Here is a 26801-nt window from a genome sequence, read left to right on the forward strand (position 1 = left end):
ATGGCTGGGCGGAGACAGCGCCGCTCCTGGCCTCCGGCGGCGCTATTGCAGTGCCGCTCCGTGCCTCCGGGGGCGCTGTTGCAGTGCCGCTCCCGGCCGGCGGGGGCGCTGTTGCAGTGCCGCTCCGGGCCGATGGCGGCGCTGTTGCAGTGCCGCTCTGATATTGCAGTGCCGCTCCGGGCCGGCGGGGGCGCTGTGATATTGCGGGCCGGAGGGCCGCCTCTTGCTGCGGGCCTGGGTTGTTGTGGCGATGGCGGAGCGCGCGGAGCAGGACCAGGACCCTGCCCCGGTCTGCACTTTCCTCTTCAAAAAATCCGGCCGCAAGTTCCAGGGACGGAAGCGGCGGGCGGGCGGCGACAAAGGTACCGGGGGCGGGCGGGTCCTGGCCCTCTCCCAGGCCCCGAGGGCAGGTGACACAGCCGCTGCTGTGCGAGCTCTGAGACCCGGCCTGCACACTGCCTGGTGCAGCAGGCCCGGGGTGCTGCTCTGTCACACGGGCAGCCGCTCTGTGGGTCCGGGCCTCACATGGCTATCCTGCAGCCGTGCCCCCTGAGGGTTGCAGGTGAGGGGCCCATGCCCCTGACGGCCAGTGCGCCTCCTGTTCGGCAGCAAGTCATGTTTAGGAGCCTTTCCTGAATTTACACTTGACAGCCTTGAGGTGATGACCAGCCCTGTCTGAGTTGTCACAGCCTCCTCCTGTGCAAATAGAGGGCCACCGCTCGAGAGACACATCTCTGGGGGGAGACTCCATGTCCCAAATTGGCTGCCTTCTGGAGTACAGCGATCTTTTCTGGGCACCACTCCTCGGGAACAATATACTGAGACTGTTTCCTCTGGTGGAGGAATCAACAATCATGGAACATAAAAAGTTAGTATGCAGGTATAGCAAGTGATCAGGAAGGCCAATGGAATCTTGGCCTTTATTGCAAAGGGGATGGAGTATAAAAGCAGGGGAAGTCTTGCTACAGTTATACAGGGTATTGGTGAGGCCACACCTGGAATACTGCATGCAGTTTTGATTTCCATATTTACGAAAGGATATACTTGCTTTGGAGGCAGTTCAGAGACGGTTCATTAGGTTGATTCCGGGGATGAGGGGGTTGACTTATGAGGAAAGGTTGAGTAGGTTGGGCCTCTACTCATTGGAATTCAGAAGAATGAGAGGTGATCTTATCAAAACGTATAAGATTATGAGGGAGCTTGACAAGGTGGATGCAGAGAGGATGTTTCCACTGATGGGGGAGACTAGGTCATTGAATAAATTTAAGACAGAAATAGACAGTTTCTTAAACGATAAGGGATTATAGGGAGCGGGCGGAGAAGTGGAGCTGAGTCCATGATCTCATTAAATGGCGGAGCAGGCTCGAGGGGCCGAATGGCCGACTCCTGCTCCTATTTCATATGTTATTATAATCTTAAAATAGGCCATTCAGGAGTGAAATCAGGAAGCACTTTTCCACATAAAGGGTAGTGGAAAGCTGGAACTCGCTCCCCTAAAAGGCTGGATGCTGGGGGTCAGTTGGAGCTTTCAAGTCTGGGATCGACAGTTTTGTGTTGGGTAAGGGTATCGGAATAAGGTGCTAAGGACGATAAATTGAGTTGAAGTATAGAACCACCATAATGGCCTCCCGTTCCTTAATTACAAAAATGACTACACTTTAAAAGTACTGTACTTTGGGACATCCTCAGGATGTGAAAGGCACTATATAAATGCAAGTTCCTTTTTTACGCAAGATATTTAATAATATATAGGTAAAACTGGTTGGTGTGATCAGAGCTTGGATGGATTCTCCTCTGGGCGGAGGTGTGTTCTGGTTCCTGAGTGTGTCAGGATTAATGATGGTGGTACAGGATATCACTTTTTAATGAATCCCATTGTAAGGAGGTCTCTTACTAACATGTTCCGTAATAAAGGGGCTCGGAGACTGGGGGCACCTCGTGCTGAGAGCAATGCTCCTTTTAAGCTGCAGATCCAGGGGTCCCATGCAACCGGTTTGTCGGCTTTTAAATTAGAAAAAAAACGTGTATGCGCAGACTTTTGAATGGGCATCGCAGCCCCTTAAAAGGCCGCCTGGCCGAGAAACTAATGACAGGGGGCATTGGCTGAGAATGTCACTGTACTTGCTGGGTTTTCCCTTCTGTTGCACAGACAGCAGTGGAGACGATGATGGAAACACCGCAGTGCGGAGAGAAAAGAGGAAGAATGTGTCGAACCCCATGATCCAGAAGGTGGGTGAGGCAGTGCACGGCAAACTGGGTTAAAGCTGTATCATCGTGGAATCAGACAGCACAGAAAGAGGGCATTCGGCCCATCGTGCTTGTCCCGGCTCTTTGAAAGAGCGATCCAATTAGGCCCGCGGCCTGCTCTTTCCACATAGTCCTACAAATGTTTCCATTTCAAGTATATCGTTGAAGAGTACAACACAGGAGGCGGCTCATCGTGTGTGCCGACGAGCAGTCCAGTCAGCCCTGCTCTTTCCCCGTTTCATTGCAATTGTTTCTCCTTCCAGTAGTTATCCAATTCCTATTTGAAGGCTACTATTGAATCTGTATCCACCACCCGATCAGGCATTGCATTCCAGATTCTAACCACTCGTTGCATAAAACGGTTTTTCCTCATGTTGCCTGTTTTCTTCGCCAATCACTTTAAATCCGCGCCCTCTGGTTATCGACCCTTCAGCCGTTGCAACCGTTTCTCTTTATTTACTCCATCTAAACCCTTCATAATTTTATATATTCAGTATATATCCAATCCCCTTTTGAAAGTTATTACTGAATCTGCTTCCACCGCCCTTGCAGACAGCGCATTCCCGATCTTCATAACTCGCTGCATTAGACAACATTCTCCTCTCCCCTTTGGCTCTTTTGTCAATGACCATAAACCTGCGTCGTCTTGTTACCGACCCTCCTGCCACTGGAAACTGTTTCTCCCTATCTGCTTTATTGAAGACCTCTGTTAAACCTGCCCTTAAATTTCTCTGCTCTAAGGAGAACACATAACTGAAGCCTTTCATCCCCGGTATCGTTCTAGTGAATTGTTTCTGCAAGGCCTCGACATCCTTCCTAAAGTGTGGCACCCCGGATTGGATACAATACTCAGCTGTGCGGAACTAGTGTTTTATAAAGGTTTACAATAACTTCCTGGCTTTGTCCTCTAGTCCTCTATTTGTAAAGCCAAGGATTCCATATTATTTTTCAACAGCCTTCTCCACTTCTCCTGCCACCTTCAAAGATTTGTGTACATACAACCCCTGGACACTCTGTTCCTGTACCCCCTTTAAAATTGTATTCTGTTGCAACACTATTACAACAGTGACTACACTTCAGCAGTACTTTATTGGCTGTAAAGTGCTTTGAAGTGGTCGTGAAAGGTGCTATATAAATGCAAGTCTTTCTTTTTCTGTACTTACTGCAAACTGTCAGTGATGGCTGATCACCTGAGGTTCAGGGGCCCGTCTTCCTGTCACTGGAGTCTAGGTGGGCTTTTGGCAGTTCTTGGGTCTGTGCTGATTGCAGGAAGAACACATAATATCCACCGGCTCCTGCTGAAACGTTGCGGTGAAGTCACGACAGTTAACCCCACCCATGGTTGAATAGTCTGTCCGGGCTCAAACACGAGGCGCGGCCGCTTGGCTGAGGCGCTCGAGGGCCGGTGCCCTGCAGAGCTAACCATCCCAAGGAGGCCGTTCCTTCAGGGGAGGAGCACGGACAATTGAGGAGGGCTCTGGGGGGTGGCGTTCAGTTCCTGGCTCATCATTGAGCTGTGATTGGCTGCAGTATTATTGGACAGTCTGTGCTCATACTGTGGTTGTACGTCCAAGGCTGCTGTTTTCTGACTGTTTATCTGATCATTTACAGACTGCGAAACCGGCGGGGTCGAAGAAGCAGGACAGCGACAGCGACAGTGATGAACCTGAGAAAATCACAGTGTCCTACAAATCCACCCGATCGGCGGTAAGGATCATACCCAATCCTAGACATTGCACACAGGAGGAGGCCACGGGGCCCATTGTACCTACACCCATCGGTCATGCCCTGTGTCCCCATGCTGGGGGTGTGGGGGGGCCACAGTGGATATCTCTGGGGCCTTGGAGTTCTGTAATTTGTCTTCAGAAGCACAGCTTAGAGCTATTGGTAAGAGCCCCTCCCTCCTTCCCCCCCCCCCCCCCCCCCCAACAAGGCCTTGCCTTTTGGAGTAAGATGGTATCTCTGAGCCAGGAGTGAGGAAATCCAACAAGATTCCTGCCCCTGATCACTATCCAGAGAATAATGCTGGGAATTGTTGGTCTGTGGCTATTGGCCAAGGATTGGATTAGGCTGGGCATTCTTGTTTCCCCACAGGGAAATAGCTTGGTGCTACTGACAGTCCAGTGAAGATTCCCCCCCCCCCCCCAGGGGGGTGACAGTGGACCTCACCAACATCAGTCACTGCCTTCAGGAGAAGGCCAGCGAGATTGCGGGGGGGGGATGTGAAACACAATACTCAAAGACAAATGTATGAGGTGGTTTGTTCAGTTGTGAAACGGATCTGCTAATGCCCTATCTCTGCTTACCAGAAACCTGTGGGCCCTGAAGACATGGGCGCAACAGCTGTGTATCAACTGGACACTGAGAAAGATAAAGACATGCAAGCTATCTTCGAACGAAGCCAGAAGATCCAAGAGGTGAGAGCGAGGTGGTGCAGCATCGAGGGCAGTGTCTCTACCATTTGCGAGCAATCCTGTCTCGCTGCAGTAACCCTGTTCCAGAAACAGACACAGACCCATCGGGATTTGGTTGAAGATAGCCGGTCATTGTATCTTGTTCACATTATGTAGTGAGGTTAACACAGCGAGCGGTGGGAAATACAGGACACACTTCGTGGAAAAAAGGCTACACCATAATCATTTTTAGAAACAGGACAGGCCTATTGAGGCTAAAAAGCCTGTCCCAGCTCAACATCCCACCGGCCCACTGTAATCCCTCAACACACCATATCCCTCAACCCCAACCTCACAAGGACCAATTTGCCTTGATCAATTTTGTCAGTTCCTTTCATAATCATAAATTTTCAATTACATCAAAGTCTCTGAAGGTCAGAGTCTTGCGTTTACAGTAACCTTTATCGAAAAATCACCTTCATGTTGTTTGAAGTAAGTGGGCAGAGCCTGGCTCCTGTCCCCACAGGATTCCCGGGGCGGGGTGTGGAACCAAGGTACTGATACACACCATAGGGCAGGCTGGAAGACGCTGTCTCGCACACTTAGTCAGAGGGAGATAGAGATGTTCTGGGGCAAGGAGAGAGAGAGAGACAGTCACACACTGGCGCAGGGACAGTCGCACACACTGGCGCAGGGAGAGTCGCAGACACTGGTGCAGGGACAGCGAGGGACTCGCTGGGGAAGGATGAGAGAGATCGAGAGACAGACATAAGAACATAAGAAATAGGAGCAGGAGTAGACCATTTGGCCCCTCGACACTGCTCCGCTATTTAATAAGATCATGGCTGATCTGATCATGGACTCGGCTCCACTTCCCTGCCCGCTCCCTCTAACCCTTTATTCTCTTATCGCTCAAAAACCTGTATCTTTGCCTTAAATATATTCAATGACCCAGCCTCCACAACTCTCTGGCAGAGAATTATACAGATTTACAACCCTCTGGGAGAAGAAATTCCTCCTCATCAAATGTGGGTAGGGAGAGACAGATACAACCACGCACTGGGGCAGGGAGAGAAAGATTGGTGTGCAAAATTAGGGCACGTGGTATTGGGGGTAAGGTACTGACATGGATAGAGAACTGGTTGGCAGACAGGGAACAGAGAGTCGGGATAAACGGGTCCTTTTCAGAATGGCAGGCAGTGACTAGTGGGGTGCCGCAGGGCTCAGTGCTGGGACCCCAGCTATTTACAATATACATTAATGATTTGGCTGAAGGAATTGAGTGTAATATCTCCAAGTTTGCAGATGACACTAAGCTGGGTGGCGGTGTGAGCTGTAAGGAGGACGCTAAGAGGCTGCAGGGTGAATTGGACAGGTTAGGTGAGTGGCCAAACTCGGCTATCTCCCCCGAACCCCCCCCCCCCCGGCTTGGCTATTCCTCCAACCCCCCCCCCCCTCACCCGCACCCCTGGCTCGGCTATTCCCCTCTCTCCCCTGGCTCACCCACATCCCATTGGCCGAGCGCAATTGCGTGTGATTCCGTGCCTGCCGTGGTCAGCATGAACACTCTGCTTACTGTGTGCCAGGAAAGGACCAATCCGAGCGCCCGAACACCTCCGAGCGACGGTGCGATGGGACTACCAGCCCGACATCTGTAAAGATTACAAAGAGACCGGCTGGATAATGTGGATAAATGTGAGGTTATCCACTTTGGTGGTAAAAACAGAGAGACAGACTATTATCTGAATGGTGGCAGATTAGGAAAAGGGGAGGTGCAACGAGACCTGGGTGTCATGGTGCATCAGTCATTGAAAGTTGGCATGCAGGTACAGCAGGTGGTGAAGAAGGCAAATGGTATGTTGGCCTTCATAGCGAGGGGATTTGTGTATAAGAGCAGGGAGGTCTTACTGCAGTTGTACAGGGCCTTATTGAGGCCTCACCTGGAATATTGTGTTCAGTTTTGGTCTCCTAATCTGAGGAAGGACGTTCTTGCTATTGAGGGAGTGCAGCGAAGGTTCACCAGACTGATTCCTGGGATGGTTGGACTGTCATTTGAGGAGAGGCTGGATCGACTGGGCCTGTATTCACTGGAGTTTAGAAGGATGAGAGGGGATCTCATAGAAACGTATAAAATTCTGACGGGACTGGACAGGTTAGATGCAGGAAGAATGTTCCTGATGTTGGGGAAGTCCAGAGCCAGGGGACACAGTCTAAGGATAAGGGTTAAGCCATTTAGGACTGAGATGAGGAGAAACTTCTTCACTCTGAGAGTTGTTAACCTGTGGAATTCCCTACCGCAGAGAGATGCTGATGCCAGTTCGTTAGATATATTCAAGAGGGAGTTAGATGTGGCCCTTATGGCTAAAGGGATCAAGGGGTATGGAGAGAAAGCAGGAAAGGGGTACTGAGGGAATGATCAGCCATGATCTTGTTGAATGGTGGTGCAGGCTCGAAGGGCCGAATGGCCTACTCCTGCACCTACTTTCTATGAAAAAGAAAGACAGTTGCAGTTGCACGTTGAACGAGGAGAAAGAAAGAAAGGCACAGTGAGGAGAAATCAAAATGGAGAGTGATGGAGAGGCACACCGGGGGAGGAGAGAAAGTGAGCGAACACAGGGAGAGGAGCCAGACAGATGCTGGCACAAAGAGAATGAGCTCACACACTTGGGCAAAGATGGTTGAAGAAACAGGGAGAGGATGATGAGAAATATATGCAAATAAAAATAAATAACATAAATACGTCCTAATCTTAAGTCTATTCTCTTTCACCCTGTAAATTTGAATGGAACACAGTGAGCGAGGTTTTAAGCCTGGGGTGCAGGTGAATGTGTTCTGGATGTTTAGAGTGGTGATGTCAGACAGCTGTGGGCCCCTCCCATCAGAGGTACCATAATCTCTGGTGTATAGACCGCACCTTGTACAGAATGTTTGTACCTTTTACTGGGTAACAGAGAGGCAGTTTGTGCTCGTCACCGAGGCTGACTCCTCAGTGTCCAGTGACAGGGGCCACCACGGGCTTGTAAATATCCTCTTTCTATCTGACAGGAGCTGAAAGGGAAAGATGACGAGAAAATCTATCGCGGCATAAACAACTACATCAAGTACGTCAAACCCAAGGACACATCCATGGCCAATGCAGCTTCGGGAATGGTGAGGTGAGTGTCACTCTAAGCAGCTTCCAGGTAGCTTCAAACTCAACACTCCCCGCAATGTCCTGCTTGTAGCAGCCGGGGGAGGTGGGGCTGATTGTTTAGAAAGAAAGAAATACTTGCATTTATATAGCGACTTTCATGACCTCGGGGCTTCCCAAAGCACTTTGCAGCTAATGATGCACTTTTGAAAGTGTTGTCACTTTGCGCACAGCAAGGTCCCACAAACAGCAATGAGATAATGACCAGATAATCTGTTTGTGATGTTGGTTAAGGGATCAATATTGAGCAGGACCAATGTTTCCCCCTAATTTATTTTTGGGTGCACGGTCCCTTCAGGAGCTGCTCAGCCCGTTCATAGTTTTCCGCATTAACATTGAAAAAGCTGGCCCGGCTCCGCGGGACCGACAAACAGCTGTGTGGCCACACAGCCTATCGGGAATGTTAGCCAGGACTCTCCTACTCTTCCAAATAGTGCCATGGGATCTTTATTTAATTCACCTGGACTTGGCGAAACTGGCTCTGCAGGCAGTTGTGTTCATTATAGACCGGGGAGCCTAAATTGAATTTATGTTTGACCCTGTGGTGCGACCTTCCTAGATCCTTCGCCAAGTTTATAAGAAACTTTGCCCTGTCTAAAAGTCCAGTTATCTGTCTGCTGATCAGGTTGCAGCGGTGATTGGGTGGGTCTCCAGGGGCACATGGGTCTCTCTGAAACTCACTGGCCATGGTATTCACCGATGGGGTGCATCACTGCCAAATCCACATCGCTTTGCTTACTCGGCTATCTCCCCCGAACCCCCCCCCCCCCGGCTTGGCTATTCCTCCAACCCCCCCCCCCCCCCCTCAACCGCACCCCTGGCTCGGCTATTCCCCTCTCTCCCCTGGCTCACCCACATCCCATTGGCCTAGCGCAATTGCGTGTGATTCCGTGCCTGCCGTGGTCAGCATGAACACTCTGCTTACTGTGTGCCAGGAAAGGACCAATCCGAGCACCCGAACACCTCCGAGCGACGGTGCGATGGGACTACCAGCCCGACATCTGTAAAGATTACAAAGAGACCGGCTTCTGCGGTTTTGGAGGCAAGTTTATCCTTTCCTGTGTCTTAAGGGGACTTTTGTTGCAAACGCAAGTTTTCACAGCTCTCTTTCCGCCCCCCCCCCCCCCCAGCAGGTGGGCCTTTGATCCCCAGTCTAGGTTGGGTCAGGTTATCTGGGGCAATCATTGGCTTACTGCAATTGGCCTCCTTACCAGAGAGAGGAAAATCCCCCATGGTCCTGGCTGCAAACAGCTTCTACATAGACATTGGTTGACGATCAGGCTCAGCTGTGATGACCCCATATTCGAATAGCCAGTCCACACTCACTGTCTGAATCATGCTTGACGCCTGGACTAGGAATTGGGAGGGAGGAGATATCCCTGGCCCTCTACCCCAGCAAGCTGCATAAGATCAGCCTTTACTGTGTACACTCCTCGCCTGCACTCTGCTTAATGGGATATTCTTTTCTCTCTCTCTCTCTCTCACAGACAGCTGTAAGTTCCTACACGACCGTTCAGACTACAAGCACGGCTGGCAGATAGAACGGGAGCTGGACGAAGGCCGCTACGGTCTAAATGGTGAGTGTTGTAACCACGGGCTCAGCAATGTTCCAATATCCTCCGACACGTTCGTCCTTTAAGAGAAGATTGTGTCAAGTGTCAAAGTACTGCCATCACCCAGTTATTAAAGTACAGCGTGATGTGAGGTTTGCAACATATTCAGCGACTTGCTTTTGCCAATTTGCGATTAATTTTAAGTTATGGGCTGAATGCCTTGCACATTAATGGAGGGCTGTAGTAAAACACGGTCTGCTGGGCAGCACTAAACCATACAGAGCAGCCGATTCCCAGTCTCTGCTGAGTTAGCTGATCTAAACAAGGACAGCATTTGTGGTGCTACACTTGGCCTCAGTGTCCCTGTGTCGGGGTGGGGGAGAGGGTAGTATCTGCCAAGATTCCCGCTCCTCGTAATCCACTGACTCCTGCGAGAAGGTGTACGCGAGGATGTTGGGTGAAGACAGGATTGCACTCGGCTGTGATGTCCTCATTGGTTGAATTGCCTACCACTAATGTATAGGTTTACACACTGCCTGGCTGGCCATAGGACCGTTTCCCAGCAAGAGACAGTACCTCCAAGAGGATGGGAATGAATGAGGGGGAGATGGTATTTCATGTCGAGGGCTTCAGAGACACAACTCAAAGTTCACCAGTGTATTAACAGCCAGAATTTTATCATGGTCCTTCAGCATTAGCCCAACCAAAATTAGCTGGCCTGTTGACTTATGGACATCTGTTTTTACCCAATCTCTCCCGCCTCGCCCATCCCTGTATTCCTTTCTCAAATGGGAAGAGAAACACATTTCTCAGCTATTTTGAACAAGAATCCGATCTAGAGATGCATCATATGGTGAGACCAGCACACAGTGTGTCATGCCGACCTCCCTGATACAATGCACGGGAATATCTGGACCCGGCCCATGGCAGGAAAACAAATGAAGGCCATGCCATTTTTTTGAAGGGATCTGGATCATGTTGAGACCCCTCTGTGGGAGCTGTATTGCTCGTTCTATGGCAGACATCATTCTTTCACTACCAGTTGGGTATGGAGCAAGGACAGCTTTGCACTAGTCCAGTTCTTGGTGTGTGTGACCTGAGTCAGTCTTTGATATCCTAAGTGTTCAGGCTCAGCCCCTAAATACTTAGGATATCAATCAAAGACCGATTCAGGTCACACACCAAGATATTACTAAAGCAAGATTGCAACCCATGTCTACCAATGTTTGATTACCCACCATCATAGTGGCAGGTGAGTTATTGAAAGCACCATCTCCGGGTTAAAAGCAGAGAAGTCCTGCTACAACTGTACAGGGTATTGGTGAGGTCACACCTGGAGTACTGCGTACAGTTTTGGTCTCTATTTACGAAAGGATATATTTGCATTGGAGGCTGTTCGGAGAAGGTTCACTAGGTTGATTCCGGAGAAGAGGGGGTTGACTTATGAGGATAGGTTGGGCCTATACTCATTGGAATTCAGAAGAATGAGAGGTGATCTTATTGAAACATATAAGATAATGAGAAGGCTCAACAAGGTGGATGCAGAGAGGATATTTCCACTCATAGGGGAAACTAAAACTAGGACACATAGTCTCAGAATAAGGGGCCGCCCATTTAAAACGGAGATGAGGAATTTCTTCTCTAGAGGGTTGTAAATCTGTGGAATTCTCTGCCCCAGAGAGCTGTGAAGTCTGGGTCATTGAATATATTTAAGGTAGAGATAGACAGATTTTTGAGCAATAAGGGAGAAAGGGTTATGGGGAACGGGCAGGGAAGTGGACCTGAGTCCATGATCTTATTGAATGACGGAGCAGGCTCGAGGGGCCAGGTGGCCTACTCCTGCTCCTATTTCTTATGTTCTTATGTTCTTATGTTTCTTATGTTAAGAGTCCAAGAGTGAACCCATAAAAGTGGCGTCACTGAATTGTGGAAATAATTGTGGGTTGTTACCCAGCTTAAATTTTTTTTAATAAAAATAAACCTGAAAACCCGATGTTTTATTGGCAAAATTTGACTTCAGTGATCTTTACACATCATGGGTTGAATCCTTTGTTGTGCTGTTTACTTTGTGCGGCTGAGAGTAAGAGATTGGATTTACACAGCTCCTTTCACGGCCTCAGGACCCAAACTGCTTCAAAGCCCAGTATTTTTGAAATGTAGTCGCTGTCTGTTTCCAAGTCCTGTGGGCAGTCAGGGAACAGCCGAGTGTTAGCTATTGTTTGATTAATTGTTGAAGAGTCAATCAAAATGAAATGTAACGTGTTTGTGCAGCTGCCCGACTGAGCTCTAGTGCTGTGCTGATTAACCAGCCGGTGCTGCCTGTGGGGAGATGTTCCACTCCGAGATATACCAGTGCAGCTTTAAATATTCCAGGGGTTCCGCGTTCCAGGGATCGCACAATAGATGGCTTCTCACTGCCGCGTGCCTTTTATTTGCAGATGACGAGAACTATGAAGTGAGCAGTGATGAGGATGCCCTCCCCTTTAAGTGTTTCATCTGCAGAACCTCCTTTACCAACCCAGTCATCACAAAGTAAGTGGGTCTGTCACAGAAAGGCCACAAGGTCTTTTGCATTATTTATCCAGAAAATTGGTTACTATTAGAGAAAGAAAGAGTGACTTGCATTTATATAGCACCTTTCACGAGCTCAGGATGTCCCAAAGCGCTTTACAGCCAATGAAGTACTTTTTTGAAGTGTAGTCACTTGTAGGAAAGACGGCAGCCAATCTGCGCACAGCAAACTCCCACAAACAGCATGATAATAACCAGATAATTTGTTTTGTTGATAGAGGGATAAAGGCCAGGATGCCAGGAATGACTCCCCTGCTCTTTGAAGTAGTGCAGTGGGATCTTTTACATCCACCTTGGAGAGCAGATGGATCAGTTTAATGTCTCATCCGAAAACAGCACCTCTGACAGTGCATCGCTCCTTCAGCACTGCACTGGAGTGTCAGCCTAGATATTTGAGCTCAAGTCTTTGGAGTGGGATTTGAACCCACAACCTCCGATTCAGGCTAAAGTACTATCACTGGGCCACAGCTGACAGTCAATTTAATTAATATTTTATTTAATAAGTCATGTTATTTAATAAATTCTGGAAATCTCAGCAGGTCAGGCAGCATCTTTGTCAGGTCACCGACCTGAAACGTTAACTCTGTTTCTCTCTCCACAGACGCTGCCTGACCTGTTGAGTGTTTCCAGCATTTTCTGCTTTTATTCCAGATTCCAGCATCCACAGTATTTTGCTTTTGTGTTAATGTTATATACTAATCCGCCTGTTCTCTTTGGGGTGTCCGCATTATTTAATAATCCGCCTGTTCTCTACGGGGTGTCCGCGTTATTTAATAATCCGTCTGTTCTCTATGGGGTGTCCGTGTTATTTAATAATCCGCCTGTTCTTTATGGGGTGTCCGTGTTATTTAATAATCCGCCTGTTCTTTATGGGGTGCCCGTATTTAATAATTCGCCTGTTCTTTGTGGGGTGTCCATGTTATTTAATGAGCTGCCTGTTCTCTGTGAGGTGTCCATGTTATTTAATGAGCTGCCTGTTCTTTCTCAGGTGTAAGCACTATTTCTGTGAAAGTTGTGCTCTGCAGCATTACCGTAAATCCCAGCGCTGTTACGTGTGTAACGAGCAGACCAATGGCGTCTTCAACCCAGCCAAAGGTATGTGTGCACGCCCGTTCCCCCTGGCAGCACAGCTGTTTGAAGTCAGCGTTTGATGTAGATGCTCCACATTCATACTTTGGAGCGAGCTTTCTCTTCAATCTTCCCATCGTCCTCTTAGCATCATTTGACACAGTCGGTCTCTGAGCGCGCGCTGAGTCTCGGGATGTGGGCGGCACTGGCAAGGCTGGCATTTATTGCCCATCCCTAGTTGCGTTGAGAGTGGGCAAACTGAATAGTTTGCTGGGCCATTTCAGAGGGCAGTTAAGAGTCACCCTCATTGGTATGGGACTGGAGTCACATATACGCCCAGACTGGGTAAGGATGGCAGGTTTCCTTCCCTAAAGGACAGCAGTGAACCAGTCGGGTTTTTATAACAACTTCACGATAACTTTTACTGATACTAGCTTTTTATTTTCAGATTTCAAAAAACTGAATCCAAATTCTCAAACTGCCCTTGTGGGACTTGAACTCGTGTTCTCTGGATTATTAATCTAATCCTCTGAGTTCCGGGTCCAGGGATATAACTCTACCCCACAGAAAAATGAGAGGGGATCTCATAGAAGCATATAAAATTCTGACTGGACTGGACAGGTTGCAGGAAGAATATTCCCGATGTTGGGGAAGTCCAGAACCAGGACTCACAGTCTAAGGATAAGGGATAAGCCATCTAGGACCGAGATGAGGAGAAACTTTTTCACGCAGAGAATTGTGAACCTGTGGAATTCTTTACCACAGGAAGTTGTTGAGTCCAGTTTGTTGGACATATTCAAAAGGGAGTTAGATGTGGCCCTTACGGCTAAAGGGATCAGGGGGTCTGGAGAGAAAGCAGGAATGGGGTACTGAAGTTGCATGATCAGCCATGATCATATTGAATGGTGTTGCAGGCTCTAAGGGCCGAATGACCTGCTCCTGCACCTACTGTAGCCAGTGGGACCGGTAGCAGAATCCCAGTAGTAATGAGCAGAGACTGGGCAGAAAGTTCACACAAAGCTCCAAACTGCAGATTGCTTGATCCCAGCTGCTAATTGGCATTGGTTGAGGGTCGGATAATACAGCAGCTCAGGGTCAACAGTGGCTGGAGACAGCTACAAAATGGGCACCTGTTTGTTCCTCAACGCACAGTTTAATGGCATTACTGTTGGGAATTTATCTAGGCTTTTTAGCCTACCTGCTTCGATTTGAAGGGGAAAACATGGGATTAGTGCTGGAAACTTGGAAAAGGCTTCACAGAATTATGAAGAATATGTGTAATCCACTTTCGATTCATGGCTCCAGTACTAGGCAAAGAGGGAGCTGTTCTGTTGGGGCGGGCTCCACTGGGCTGGGACCAGTGTCCTGGTGAATCAAATAACTGGGCTGGTAGATAGGGCTTTAAACTAATGAAGGGGATTCAGGAAAGGGTAAATTCACAAGCAGTAAAATAAATGTTAAGCCTGTGGATCAGAGTAGTGATTCGGGTATAAATAAGCAGGGAAAGGTAGTCCATGACTAAGGTGATGTCAGGGAAACATAGAAAAAAGCTAAAGGCATTATATCTGAATGTACGAAGCATTCGCAACAAAATAGATGAATTAATAATACTGATAGAAATACAGAGGTTTGATCGCATAGCAATTATGGAGATGTGGTTGCAGAGTGACCAAAGTTGGGAACTAAATATTCCAGGATACATGTCTTTTAGAGGAGGTAGGAAAAATGGAAAAGGAGGGATCGGGGATAGCCCTCATAAAGGATGGGATAAAGACAGTAGAGGGAAAGGATCTTAGCTCGGAAAATCAAGAAGTAGAATCAGTTTGGGTGGAGCTAAGAAACAGCAAGGGGCAGAAACCACCGGTGGGTGTAATTTATAGGCCCACCCCAACAATAGTTGTAGTGTTAGGCAGAGTCTAACTCAGGAAATTAGAGGTGCATGTAACATGGGTAATGCAGTAATCATGGAGACATAAATCTTCATATAGACTGGGCAAACCAAATTTGCAGTAATGGTGTGGAGGATGAGTTCATGGAATGCATTCAAGATAGTTTTGTAGATCATTCTGTTGAGGAACCAACGAGGGAACAGCCTCTTTTAGATCTAGTATTGTACACTGAGACATGGTTGATTAATAACTTTGTGGTAAAGAGTCTTCATATTGCATTTGAGAGTAATTTAGGTAAGCCTGAAACTAGGGCCTTAAATCTGAACTAAGTAAGTATAAGGGACGAGTTGGCTAAGATAGATTGGGAAACTAAATTAAAAGATGTGACAGTTGATAAGCAATAGTAAAAATGTATAGTTCACAACGAATATTCATACTCATGCCATCAGGTCCAGGGGACTTGTCCACCTTTAGTCCCATTCGTTTGCCTAGTACTTTATCTCTAGTGATAATGATTGTTTTAAGTTTCCCCCTCCCACAATAGCTCCTTGATTATTTGGATTTTTTTAGTGTCCTCTACCATGAAGACCGATACAAAATATTTGTTCAAAGTCTCTGCCATTTCCCTGTTTCCCATTATTAATTCTCCAGTCTCATCCTTTTCTGCTTTCCTGTGACGTCACAGGCCGGCCTCCGGGCCCCTCCGTTCCTGGCCGGCCTCCGGGCCCCCCCCCTCTGCTCCGGGCCCCTCCGCTCCTGGCCGGCCTCCGGCCCCCCCCCCCCCCTCCACCCTCTGCTGCTGGCTGGCCTCCGGGTCCCTCCCGCTCCTGGCAGGCCTCCGGCCCCCCCCACCACCCTCTGCTGCTGGCTGGCCTCCCAGCCTCCCGTTGCTGAGTACATTAGTATCCTGCGCCCCGCTGATTTCGGATTCAGCTCAGAACTGCATTTCCGACCTCTGCCCGCTCACAGCCATCTTCCGGGTAGGTAAGTGATTGGCTGGTTGATTGATAAGTATCTCTCTTTCTCTTTTATAACAGATAAGTCTAATTAGAGGGATGGCAGGGCAACTCAGTCTTGTGGAGTGCATGTCCTGCGACATGTGGGAATTCCTGGATGCTTTGCGCAGCCTAGACAACCATGTGTGCATGAGGTGTCTCCAGCTTCAACTACTCGAGCTCTGCGTTTCGGAGCTTGAGCGGCGGGTGGAGTCAATAAGGTGCATCCGCGAGGCTGAGAACGACGAGGATAGCGCGTTTCAGGAGGTGGTCACCTGCAGCTTAAAGGCGTGCAGGCAGAGGGGAAGTGGGTGAACACCAGACAGAGGAAGAACGCTAGGCAGATAGTGCAGGAGTCCTCCCCTGAGTCCATCTCACTTTCTAACCGATATTCACTTCTGAGTAATGGTGAGGCCGATGGTGCCTCTGGGGAGTGCAGCCACGGGTGCCTCAGCTGCACAGGGTGAGGGACAAAGAATAAAAGAGCTGTAGTGGTAGGGGATTCAATAGTTAGGGGAATAGAGAGGCATTTCTGCGGCCGTAGACATGACTCCGGATGGTATGGTGCCTCCCTGGTGCCAGGGTCAAGGAGGTCACATAAAATTCTGACAGGAGGGAGAGGATAAACAGCCAGAAGTCGTGGTCCATATTGGGACCAATGAAATAGGTAGAAGGAGGGATGAGGTCCAACAGGAAGAATTTAGGGAGCTAGGAGAAAAATTATAGGGTAGGACCTCAAAGGTAGTAATCTCCGGGTTACTACCGGTGCCACATGCTAATGAGTACAAGAATAGAAGGATAGAGAGGATGAACATGTGGCTGGAGAGTTGGTGCAGGAGGAAGGACTTTAAATTCCTGAGGCATTGGGACCGGTTCTGGGGGAGATGGGACCTGTACAAACCGGACGGGTTGCACCTCAAAAGCACCGGGACCAATATCCTCATGGGGGCGGGGGAGGGGGGTTTGCGCGTGCTGTTGGGGAGAGTTTAAACTAGCTTGGCAGGGGGATAGGAACCCGAGAACAAATTCAATAGGGAATAAAGTAAAGCTGAAATTGGAAAGCAAGAATGTGGAAAGTGAATCTGTAAGACAGAGGAAACAAGGGTTAGTAAGTAGTAATCAAGGAGGTCTTCCTGTGCTGAATGGTATATACTTCAATGCAAGGCTGGTAGCGAATAAGGCGGATGAGCTGAGAGCACAAGTGGACACTTGGGAGTATAGCCATTTCAGAAACATGGCTGAAAGAGGGACAGGTTTGGCAGCTCAGCATTCTTGGTTACAGGATTTTTAGACATGACAGAGAGGTGTATAAAAAAGGGGGCAGGTACTGATTAAAGAAACTATTACAGCAGTGAGGAGGGATGATATGTTAGAGGGATCATCAAATGAGGCCATATGGTTCGAATTGAAAAATAAAAAAGGGGCGATCACACTGCTGGGCGTGTATAATAGACCCCCAAACTGTGGGAGGGAGACAGAGGAACAAATATGCAGGCAAATTGCTGTGAAGTCCAAAAACCATAGGGCAGTAATAGTAGGGGATTTCAATTATCCTAATATTGATTGGGACAAATATAGTGTGAAGGGTATAGAGGGTGTGGAATTCCTAAAATGCATTCAGGAGAACTTTTTTAGTCAGTATGTAGCAAGCCCAACACTGGAGGGGGTGGTTCTGGATTTAGTTTTGGGGAATTAAGCTGGGCAGGTGGAAGGGTTATCAGTTGGGAGAGCACTTGAGTGCCAGTGACCATAATTCAGTCAGATTCAAGCCAGTTATAGATGAGGACAAGTCCCAAATTGGGGAAAAGCTAACTTTGCTAAGTTGAGAAGTGATTTGGCCATAGTGGACTGGAAACAGCTACTTGTGGGTAAATCAGTGTTGGAACAGTGGGAGGCATTCAAGGAGGAGATCCGGAAGGCTCAGGCCAAACGTGCCCTTAAAGAAAAAGGGTGGGATAACAATCTAGAGCCCCCTGGATGTCTAAGGACTTACAGGGGAGGATAAAGAAAAAAAAAAGGGAAGCGTATCTCATATACTGACGGCTAAATACTGTAGAATCTCTGGAGGAATATAGAAAGTTGAGAGGTGAAATTAAAAAGGATATTAAGAATGCTAAGAGAGAGCATGAAAAATTCTTGGCTAGTAAAATCAAGGAAAACCCAAGGATGTTCTATAAATATATTAAGAGTAAGAGGGTAACTAAAGAAAGGGTAGGGCCTATTAAAGACCATGAGGGTAATCTGTGTGTGGAGGTGGAAGATGTTGGTAAGGTTCTTAATGAATACTTTGCCTGTTTTCACAAAGGAAAGGGGCAATGCAAATACTGTTATCAAGGAGGAGTGTGAAATTTTGGATGAAATAAACATAGTGAGAGAGGAGGTATTAAGGGGTTTAACTGCTTTCAAAGTGGATTAGGTACCCAGGCCTGGATGAAATGCATCTCGGGCTGTTGAGCAAAACAAAAGAGGAATTAGCAGAGGCCTTGACCATCATTTTCCAGTCCTCTTTGGATTCAGGCATGGTGCTGGAGGGCTGCTAATGTGGTACCCTTGTTTAAGAAGGGAGAAAGAGATAGGCCGAGTAATTACAGGCGTGTCGGCCTAACCTCAGTGGTGGGAAAATTATTGGAAAAAATCCTGAAGGACAGGGTAAACCTACATTTAGAAACACAAGGATTAATTAGGGACAGTCAGCATGGATTTGTTAAGGGAAGATCATGTTTGACTAAGCTGATTGAATTTTTTGAGGAGGTAACCAGAAGGGTTACGATGTAGAAACATAGAAACATAGAAAATAGGTGCAATAGTAGGCCATTCGGCCCTTCGAGCCTGCACCACCATTCAATAAGATCATGGCTGATCATTCACCTCAGTACCCCTTTCCTGCTTTCTCTCCATACCCCTTGATCCTTTTAGCCTTAAGGGCCATATCTAACTCCCTCTTGAATATATCCAATGAACTGGGATCAACAACTCTCTGTGGTAGGGAATTCCACAGGTTAACAACTCTTGAGTGAAGAAGTTTCTCCTCATCTCAGTCCTAAATGGCTTACCCCTTATCCTTAGACTATGTCCCCTGGTTCTGGACTTCCCCAACATCGGGAACATTCTTCCTGCATCTAACCTGCCCAGTCCCGTCAGAATTTTATGTGTTCTATGAGATCCCCTCTTATCCTTCTAAACTCCAGTGAATACAGGCCCAGTCGATCCAGTCTCTCCTCATATGTCAGTCCTGCCATCCCAGGAATCAGTCTGGTGAACCTTCGCTGCACTCCCTCAACAGCAAGAATGTCCTTCCTCAGATTAGGAGACCAAAACTGAACACAATATTCCATTTGAGGCCTCAATAAGGCCCTGTACAACTGCAGCAAGACCCCCCTGCTCCTATACTCAAATCCCCTAACTATGAAGGCCAACATACCATTTGCCTTCTTCACCGCCTGCTGTACCTGCATGCCAACTTTCAATGACTGATGTACCATGACACCCAGGTTTCGTTGCAACTCCCCTTTTCCTAATCTGCCACCATTCAGATAATATTCTGCCTTCGTGTTTTTGCCACCAAAGTGGATAACCTCACATTTATCCACATTATACTGCATCTGCCACTCGTTTGCCCACTCACCTAACCTGTCCATGTCACCCTGCAGCCTCTTGGCGTCCTCCTCACAGCTCACACTGTCACCCAGCTTAGTGTCATCTGCAAACTTGGAGATATTACACTCAATTCCCTCATCCAAATCATTAATGTATATTGTAAATACACTGAGCCCTGCGGCACCCCGCTAGTCACTGCCTGCCATTCTGAAAAGGACCTGTTTATCCCGACTCTCTGCTTCCTGTCTGCCAACCAGTTCTCTATCCATATCAGTACATTACCCCCAATACCATGTGTTTTAATTTTGCACACCAATCTCTTGTGTGGGACCTTGTCAAAAGCCTTTTGAAAGTCCAAATACACCACATCCATTGGTTCTCCCTTGTCCACTCTACTAGTTACATCCTCAAAAAATTCTAGAAGATTTGTCAAGCAGGATTTCACTTTCATAAATCCATGCTGACTTGAGCTGATTTCGTCACTGTTTTCCAAATGTGCTACTATTTCATCTTTAATAATTGATACCAACATTTCCCCACTAATGTCAGGCTAACCGGTCTATAATTACCCGCCTTCTCTCTCCCTCCCTTTTTAAAAAGTCGTGTTACATTAGCTACCCTCCAGTCCATAGGAACCGATCCAGAGTCGATAGACTGTTGGAAAATGATCACCAATACATCCACTATTTCTAGGGCTACTTAAGTACTCTGGGATGCAGACTATCAGGCCCCGGGGATTTATCGGTCTTCAATCCCATCAATTTCCCTAACACAATTTCCTGTCTAATAAGGATTTCCTTCAGTTCCTCCTTCTCACTAGACTCTCGGTCCCTTAATATTTCCGAAAAGTTATTTGTGTCTTCCTTCGTGAAGACAGACCCAAAGTATTTGTTTAACTGGTCCGCCATTTCTTTGTTCCCCATTATAAATTCACCTGAATCTGACTGCAAGGGTTACGGATCTAGAGCTGGTATATGGGATTAGACTGGATAACCTCTTGTTGGCTAGCGCAGATACGATGATAAGTACTTCAGGGAATCTAATACGGCCAGGGTAATAATCTGGATTAGTTTCGATCGCCTGGATGGGTTGGAGAGGAATTTTTCCAGATTTTTTTCACCAATTGGCCAGGGTTTTTAGCCTTTTTTTGCCTCTCCCAGGAGATTGCATGGCTCCGTGTGGGGTGGTATGTAATATGTTGCGATGCATGGGGTGTTGCAGTTGTATGGAGTGGACTGGTTGGGCTGGAAACTCTTTACCTGCCTGCCATTGTACATTGTTCATTGGTTTATATGTAACCTTTAGGGCTGCTGACCGAGGGCCGTGCGGCTCTTTGTCGGCTGGCCCTAACACGATGGGCCGAAATGGCCTCCAGCTGCACTGTAGATTTCTATGTTTGTATCCTCTAAGGGACCAATGTTTGCTTTAGTTACGCGTTTCCTTTTTATATACCTGTAGAAGCTCTTGCTGTCTGTTTTCATATTTCCTGCTAGTTTACTCTCAAATATGAAAACTATCTTCTCTGCCTTCATCATTTGTTTTAGTTGTCCTTTGCTGGTTTCTAACAATTTCCCAATCCTTTGGCCTTCCACTGTCCTTCTCAATATTGTATGCCTTTGTTTTCAATTTGATACCAGCCTTTACTTCCTTAGTTAGCCAGGGATGGTTCATCCTTCTTTTAGCATCTTTATTTCTCACTGGAATAAATCTTTGCTGAGAGTTATGAAATATCTCTTTAAATGTTTGCCAATGCGTTTCTATGGTCTTGCCCTTTAATTTATTTTCCCAGTCCACTTTAACCAACCCTGCCTTCATACCTTTGTAATTACCTTTATTTAAGTTCAGGACACTAGTTTGTGACCTAGCTTTCTCACCCTCAAACTGAATAAATTCTGCGATGTTATGATCACTCTTCCCAAGAGGATCCTTCACTGCAAGATCATTCATTAATCCAGACTCGTTACACATTACCAGATCTAAAATAGTCTGCTCCCTGGTTGGTTCCACAACGTATTGTTCCAAGAAACCATTCTGTATACACTCTATGAACTCTTACTCAGGGTTACCATTGCCAATTTGATTTGTCCAATCAATATGAAGATTAAAATCGCCCAACCTTATTGCTGTACCTTTCTTACAAGCCTCCATTATTTCTTGATTTATACTCTGCCACAGAGTGGCCTGTAGACCACTCCCACCAGTGACTTCTTTCCCATTCTTATCTCCACCCAAACTGATTCTACATCTTGATCTTCTGAGCCAATATCATTTCTTACTATGCACTGATCTCATCCTTTATTAACACAGCTATCCCACCTCCTTTACCTTTCTGCCTATCCTTATGAAATGGCAAATACCCCTGAATATTTCATTCCCAGCCTTGGTCATATTGCAGCCACGTCTCTGTAATGGCAATCTGATCATACCCATTCATTTCTATTTGTGCCGTCAACTCATCTATCTTATTACGAATGCTGCGTGTGTTCAGATATAGAGCTTTTAATTTTGTCTTGTGTGTGTATATGCTCTCTCCCTTCCTGTCATACTCTGGTTATCATTACCCCAATCGCTACCCTGCACTTCTTTCTCTTTAACTTTTTTAAATTTCTGCTCACCAGATCTCTTTCCCTCCCCCCCCCCCCCCCCCCCCACTATTTAGTTTAAAGCCCTATCCACAGACCTAGTTATTCGAATTGCCAGGACACTGGTTCAAGTCTGGTTCAAGTGAAGTCTGTCCCAACGGAACAGCTCCTTCTTATCCCAGTACTGGTGCCAGTGCCCTATGAATTGAAACCCATTCCTTCCACACCAATCTTTGCGCCACGTGTTCATCTCTTTGATCCTATTTACCCGATGCAAATTTGCTCCTGGCTCAGGGAGTAATCCAGAGATTATTACCTTTGTGGTTCTGCTTTTTGTGGACCACGACAACTGGATCTTCCCCCTCCCGCTCCAAGTTCCTCTCCAGCCCAGAGGAGATGTCCTTAATCCTGGGACTGGGCAGGCATCATAATCTTCGGGACTCCGGCTGCAGAGAACAGTATCTATCCTCCTAAATATACTGACCACTACCACTACCACATTTCTTTTTACTCACCACCCCACCCACCCCCACCCCCTCCCCCTCCCGGATGGCCCCCACGGTGCTGTGGTCAGTTTGCTCATCTACGAAGGGTTATAGATAGGCTCAGTGAGTGGCCAAAAATTTGGCAGATGGACTATAATGTGGGAAAATGTGAGGTTATCCACTTGGTAGGAGAAATATAAAAGCAAATTATTTAAATGAGGAGCGATTACAAAATGCTGTAGTACAGAGGGATCTGGGAATTCTTCTACATGAAACGCAAAAAGTTAGTATGCAAGTTCGGCAAGTAATCAGGAAGGCAAATGGAATGCTGGTCTTAATGTAAGGGAATGGAGTAGTAAAGTCGGAAAGTCCTACTCCAACTGTACAGGGTATTGGTGAGGCCACACCTAGAGTACTGCGTACAGTTTTGGTCTCCTTATTTAAGGAAGGGTATACTTGCATTGGAGGCAGTTCAGAAAAGATTCACGAGGTTGATTGCGGAGATGAAGGGGTTGTCATTTGAAGAAAGGTTGAGCAGGTTGGGCCTATACTCCTTGGAGTTTAGAAAAATGAGAGGCGATCTTACTGAAACATAAGATTGTGAGGGGGCTTGACAGGGTAGATGCAGAGAGGATGTTTCCCCTTATGGGGGAAGCTAGAACTCTGGGACATAGTTTCAGAATAAGGGGTTGCCCATTTAAAACAGAAATGAGGAAGAATTTCTTCTCTGAGGGTCATGAATCTTTGGAATTCTCTACCCCAGAGAGCTGTGGAGGCTGGGTCTTTGAATATATTTAAGGTGGAGATAAACAGATTTTTGAATGATAAGGGAGTCGAGGGTTATAGGGAGTGGGCGGGGAAGAGGAGTTGAGGCCAAGATCAGATCAGCCATGATCTTATTCAATATTCTCGAGCCTAGAAGAATGAGAGGTGATCTCATTGAAACGTAAAACATTCTTAAGGGGCTTGACAGGGTACATGCAGGGAGGATGTTTCCCCTAGCTGGGGAGTCTAGAATAAGGGGTCAGCCATTTAGGACTGTGATGAGAAATTTCTTCACTCAGAGGGTGGTGAATCTTTGGAATTCTCTACCCCAGGGGGCTGTGGATGCTCGGTCGTTGAGTATATTCAAGACACAGATCGTTAGATTTTTGGATACTAGGGTATTGAGGGATATGGGGATAGTGTGCGATGGTGGAGTTGAGGTAGAGGATAAGTCATGATCTCATTGAATGGTGGAGCAGGCTCGAGAGGCCGAATGGCCGACTCCTGTTCCTATTTCTGATCTTATGTTATTACCACCTTCAGCATTCATTCCCTCCACCACCGGCGCAGCGTGGCTGCAGTATGTACCATCTACAAGATGCACTGCAGCAACTTGCCAAGGCATCTTCCCAAACCCACGCCCTCCACCACCTAGAAGGACAAAGCAGCAGGCGCATGGGAACACCACCACCTCCACGTTCCCCTCCAAGTTACACACCATCCTGACTTGGAAATATATCGGCCGTTCCTTAATTGTTCCTGGGTCAAAATCCTGGAACTCCCTCCCTAACAGCACTGTGGGAGCACTTTCACCACACGGACTGCAGCGGTTCAAGGCGGCGGCTCACTACCACCTTCTGAAGGGCAATAAATGCCAGCATTGCCAGCGACACCCACATCCCGTGAAGGAACAAAAGAAACAATGGGGCTGCTGCAGCCAACTCAAGCTAAGAGAAGGTTAGATAACACCAGGAACAATGTAAAGCATATGGGGAAAGAGCATCGAAGTGGAATTAGAATACTTAGCTCCTGCGTGGAGCCTGAGCGAACCAAGAGAGTAAAGTTGAACAGTTACAGTGTCTGGAGTCATTGTCAAGTTTGTGGCTCAGTGACCATACGTACAGGGCCCTGTGTGGCTCAGTGACCGTACGTACAGAGCCCTGTGTGGCTCAGTGACCCATACGTACAGAGCCCTGTGTGGCTCAGTGACCCGTACGTACAGGGCCCTGTGTGGCTCAGTGACCGTACGTACAGAGCCCTGTGTGGCTCAGTGACCGTACGTACAGAGCCCTGTGTGGCTCAGTGACCGTACGTACAGAGCCCTGTGTGGCTCAGTGACCGTACGTACAGAGCCCTGTGTGGCTCAGTGACCGTACGTACAGAGCCCTGTGTGGCTCAGTGACCGTACGTACAGAGCCCTGTGTGGCTCAGTGACCGTACGTACAGAGCCCAGTGTGGCTCAGTGACCGTACGTACAGAGCCCTGTGTGGCTCAGTGACCGTACGTACAGAGCCCTGTGTGGCTCAGTGACCGTACGTACAGAGCCCTGTGTGGCTCAGTGACCGTACGTACAGAGCCCTGTGTGGCTCAGTGACCGTACGTACAGAGCCCTGTGTGGCTCAGTGACCGTACGTACAGAGCCCTGTGTGGCTCAGTGACCGTACGTACAGAGCCCTGTGTGGCTCAGTGACCGTACGTACAGAGCCCTGTGTGGCTCAGTGACCATACTGAGCTCCAGAGCCCAGGAAGGTGCCAGGCTCTGCCCTGGTCTGCTGTGTGAAGACAGATAGTGCTTTAATTACCTTCTGCATCCCTAGTTGTGAGGGGGTGGCGGGTGGTCCGCCACTTCCTGGGGTGAGGTCCAGTCGTGTCCTCTGCTACTTTATCCCCTTGCCCGTCCTTCATGCAATGGCCCAGGGCATGAGCTGTGGACCCAAGCCAAACCTGATCCTGTCCTCCCCCTCGCTCCCCAGCAGGTGTCAGCGGGTATCGACCAGTGTGGGAACCCGGGCTCTATTATTATCCTTGCCCAAGCCCAGGGACACTGAGGCTGCTCCGAGCACTGAACCTGGGAGCTACTTTGTGGGAACTATGTAACCGTTTTTTTCTTTATCTTGTGTATTTCAGAACTCATGGCAAAAATGGCAAAGCACAAAGCCGAGCATCCGTCAGACCATTCCGACTCTGCGGATGAAGTGGAGCAAACGGAATAATCGCCCCGTCCCCGCAGAATTTGTACCAAGCTTCAACTTTGTTTAGCAAAATAAACTCATTTCTTTTGGAAAAAGTTTTTTTTGTGTGCTTAACAGTCAGAAATTCTTTAAATGCTGCAATTAATGTACATCGACCTTGTTACAAAGCAAAGGATTAATTAATGCTGGAGGGACAAGGCTGGAGCATTCAGAAATGAGAATACTAGACGGAGTTTTCACAGATTTATTAGCGGAAATAATACTCGCACACAACGATGGAAGGCTGCGGGATTTCTGGTGTTAGTTGCTGAGCTCCGTCGCCTCCGCGTCTTCCCTAACTTCCCTTACAACATTTATCCAACAGCTAAAAGGCTGCATCAGACCTCCATGACCCTCACTACTGGTTTACATTAACTTCCATCAGCTCAGCATTCCACACAGTGCATCTCAATAAAGGCTATCCATGTATGTACAGTCGCCAAACAGATAGATGTATCTCTCGGAAGGGCAGAATTGCACAAAGCTCTAAGATGACAGTCGATATTTAAACAGCAGCTAGACCAGGAACTATCTTTGCTGAGAGAGAGGCCGATCTTAAACAACCGCTAATTTAGCTACAACTAAGTCAGAGGGAACAGGAGTTCAGATGACAGCACAAAAGGAATTAGGTGATTTAGACTTGGAAACTTCCTTAAAGAAGCTAAAGAAAGATTAGCCAAACCAGAAGCATAGTGTAAAAGTAAGCAATAGGTGTTGAGGAGCTCAGTTTGAACTGAACTAATGAGGATGCTCGGTCAAAGTTAATAAGGGATTACAATCAAACGTTGGAAGAATTCAGAATAAAAACAGCTGGATAGAATTCAAATTTATAAAGAAAACTCCAAGAACCAGAATAAAGGATAAAACACGTCGCATTGGGACATATTTGAGTCACACCTCGGACCATTTAGCCAGTGGTGACTGCTCTCCAGAGGTGGCTGAGTGAGGGGCATGGAGTTCACTTGTTCCTCTCGGATCGCCTGAAATTCGGTGGTGGGCAGAAGCCGCCCACTGATTGGCTGGGCTCTCAGGCCGTGTGTGAGTGACTGAAACAGGTTGAATCTGTTAATATAGATGAGATTATCCTGAAGCAAAAGGAAGGGGACGACCCCTATGATTCCTATGATTGCTATGATAGACGGCGGCAAATATATTTTGCAGGAGGGGAGTAGTTCAACCAAGGGACGATGTAGTGTTCCCCGATGTTCCCGTGTAATCTACCTGCGATACAAAAT

At 47.6% G+C, this 26801-nt stretch overlaps 1 protein-coding gene across 1 annotated transcript; it reads left to right on the forward strand.

Annotated features, from left to right (window-relative positions):
* The first annotated feature begins 186 nt into the window (after positions 1 to 186).
* Positions 187 to 25622, forward strand: rnf113a (ring finger protein 113A). The gene is made up of 10 exons (XM_070864803.1): positions 187 to 362; positions 2150 to 2229; positions 3859 to 3954; positions 4557 to 4664; positions 7686 to 7795; positions 8766 to 8876; positions 9322 to 9407; positions 11822 to 11915; positions 12943 to 13049; positions 25463 to 25622. The coding sequence occupies exons 1-10, from the start codon at positions 251 to 253 to the stop codon at positions 25546 to 25548; spliced, it is 990 nt and encodes a 329-aa protein (XP_070720904.1). The 5' UTR covers positions 187 to 250; the 3' UTR covers positions 25549 to 25622.
* The last annotated feature ends 1179 nt before the right edge of the window (positions 25623 to 26801 follow it).

Source organism: Pristiophorus japonicus, chromosome 21 (genome assembly GCF_044704955.1).
Source record: "Pristiophorus japonicus isolate sPriJap1 chromosome 21, sPriJap1.hap1, whole genome shotgun sequence".
Lineage (NCBI taxonomy): Eukaryota > Metazoa > Chordata > Chondrichthyes > Pristiophoridae > Pristiophorus > Pristiophorus japonicus.

Excerpts from the sequence above, each read along its gene's own strand:
- rnf113a (XM_070864803.1), top strand. The coding sequence starts at position 251 with ATGGCGGAGCGCGCGGAGCAGGACCAGGACCCTGCCCCGGTCTGCACT. Across the intron at positions 3,955-4,556 it reads ACAAATCCACCCGATCGGCG|AAACCTGTGGGCCCTGAAGA; the intron begins GTAAGGATCATA and ends TCTGCTTACCAG. Across the intron at positions 8,877-9,321 it reads TTCTGCGGTTTTGGAGGCAA|CTGTAAGTTCCTACACGACC; the intron begins GTTTATCCTTTC and ends TCTCACAGACAG.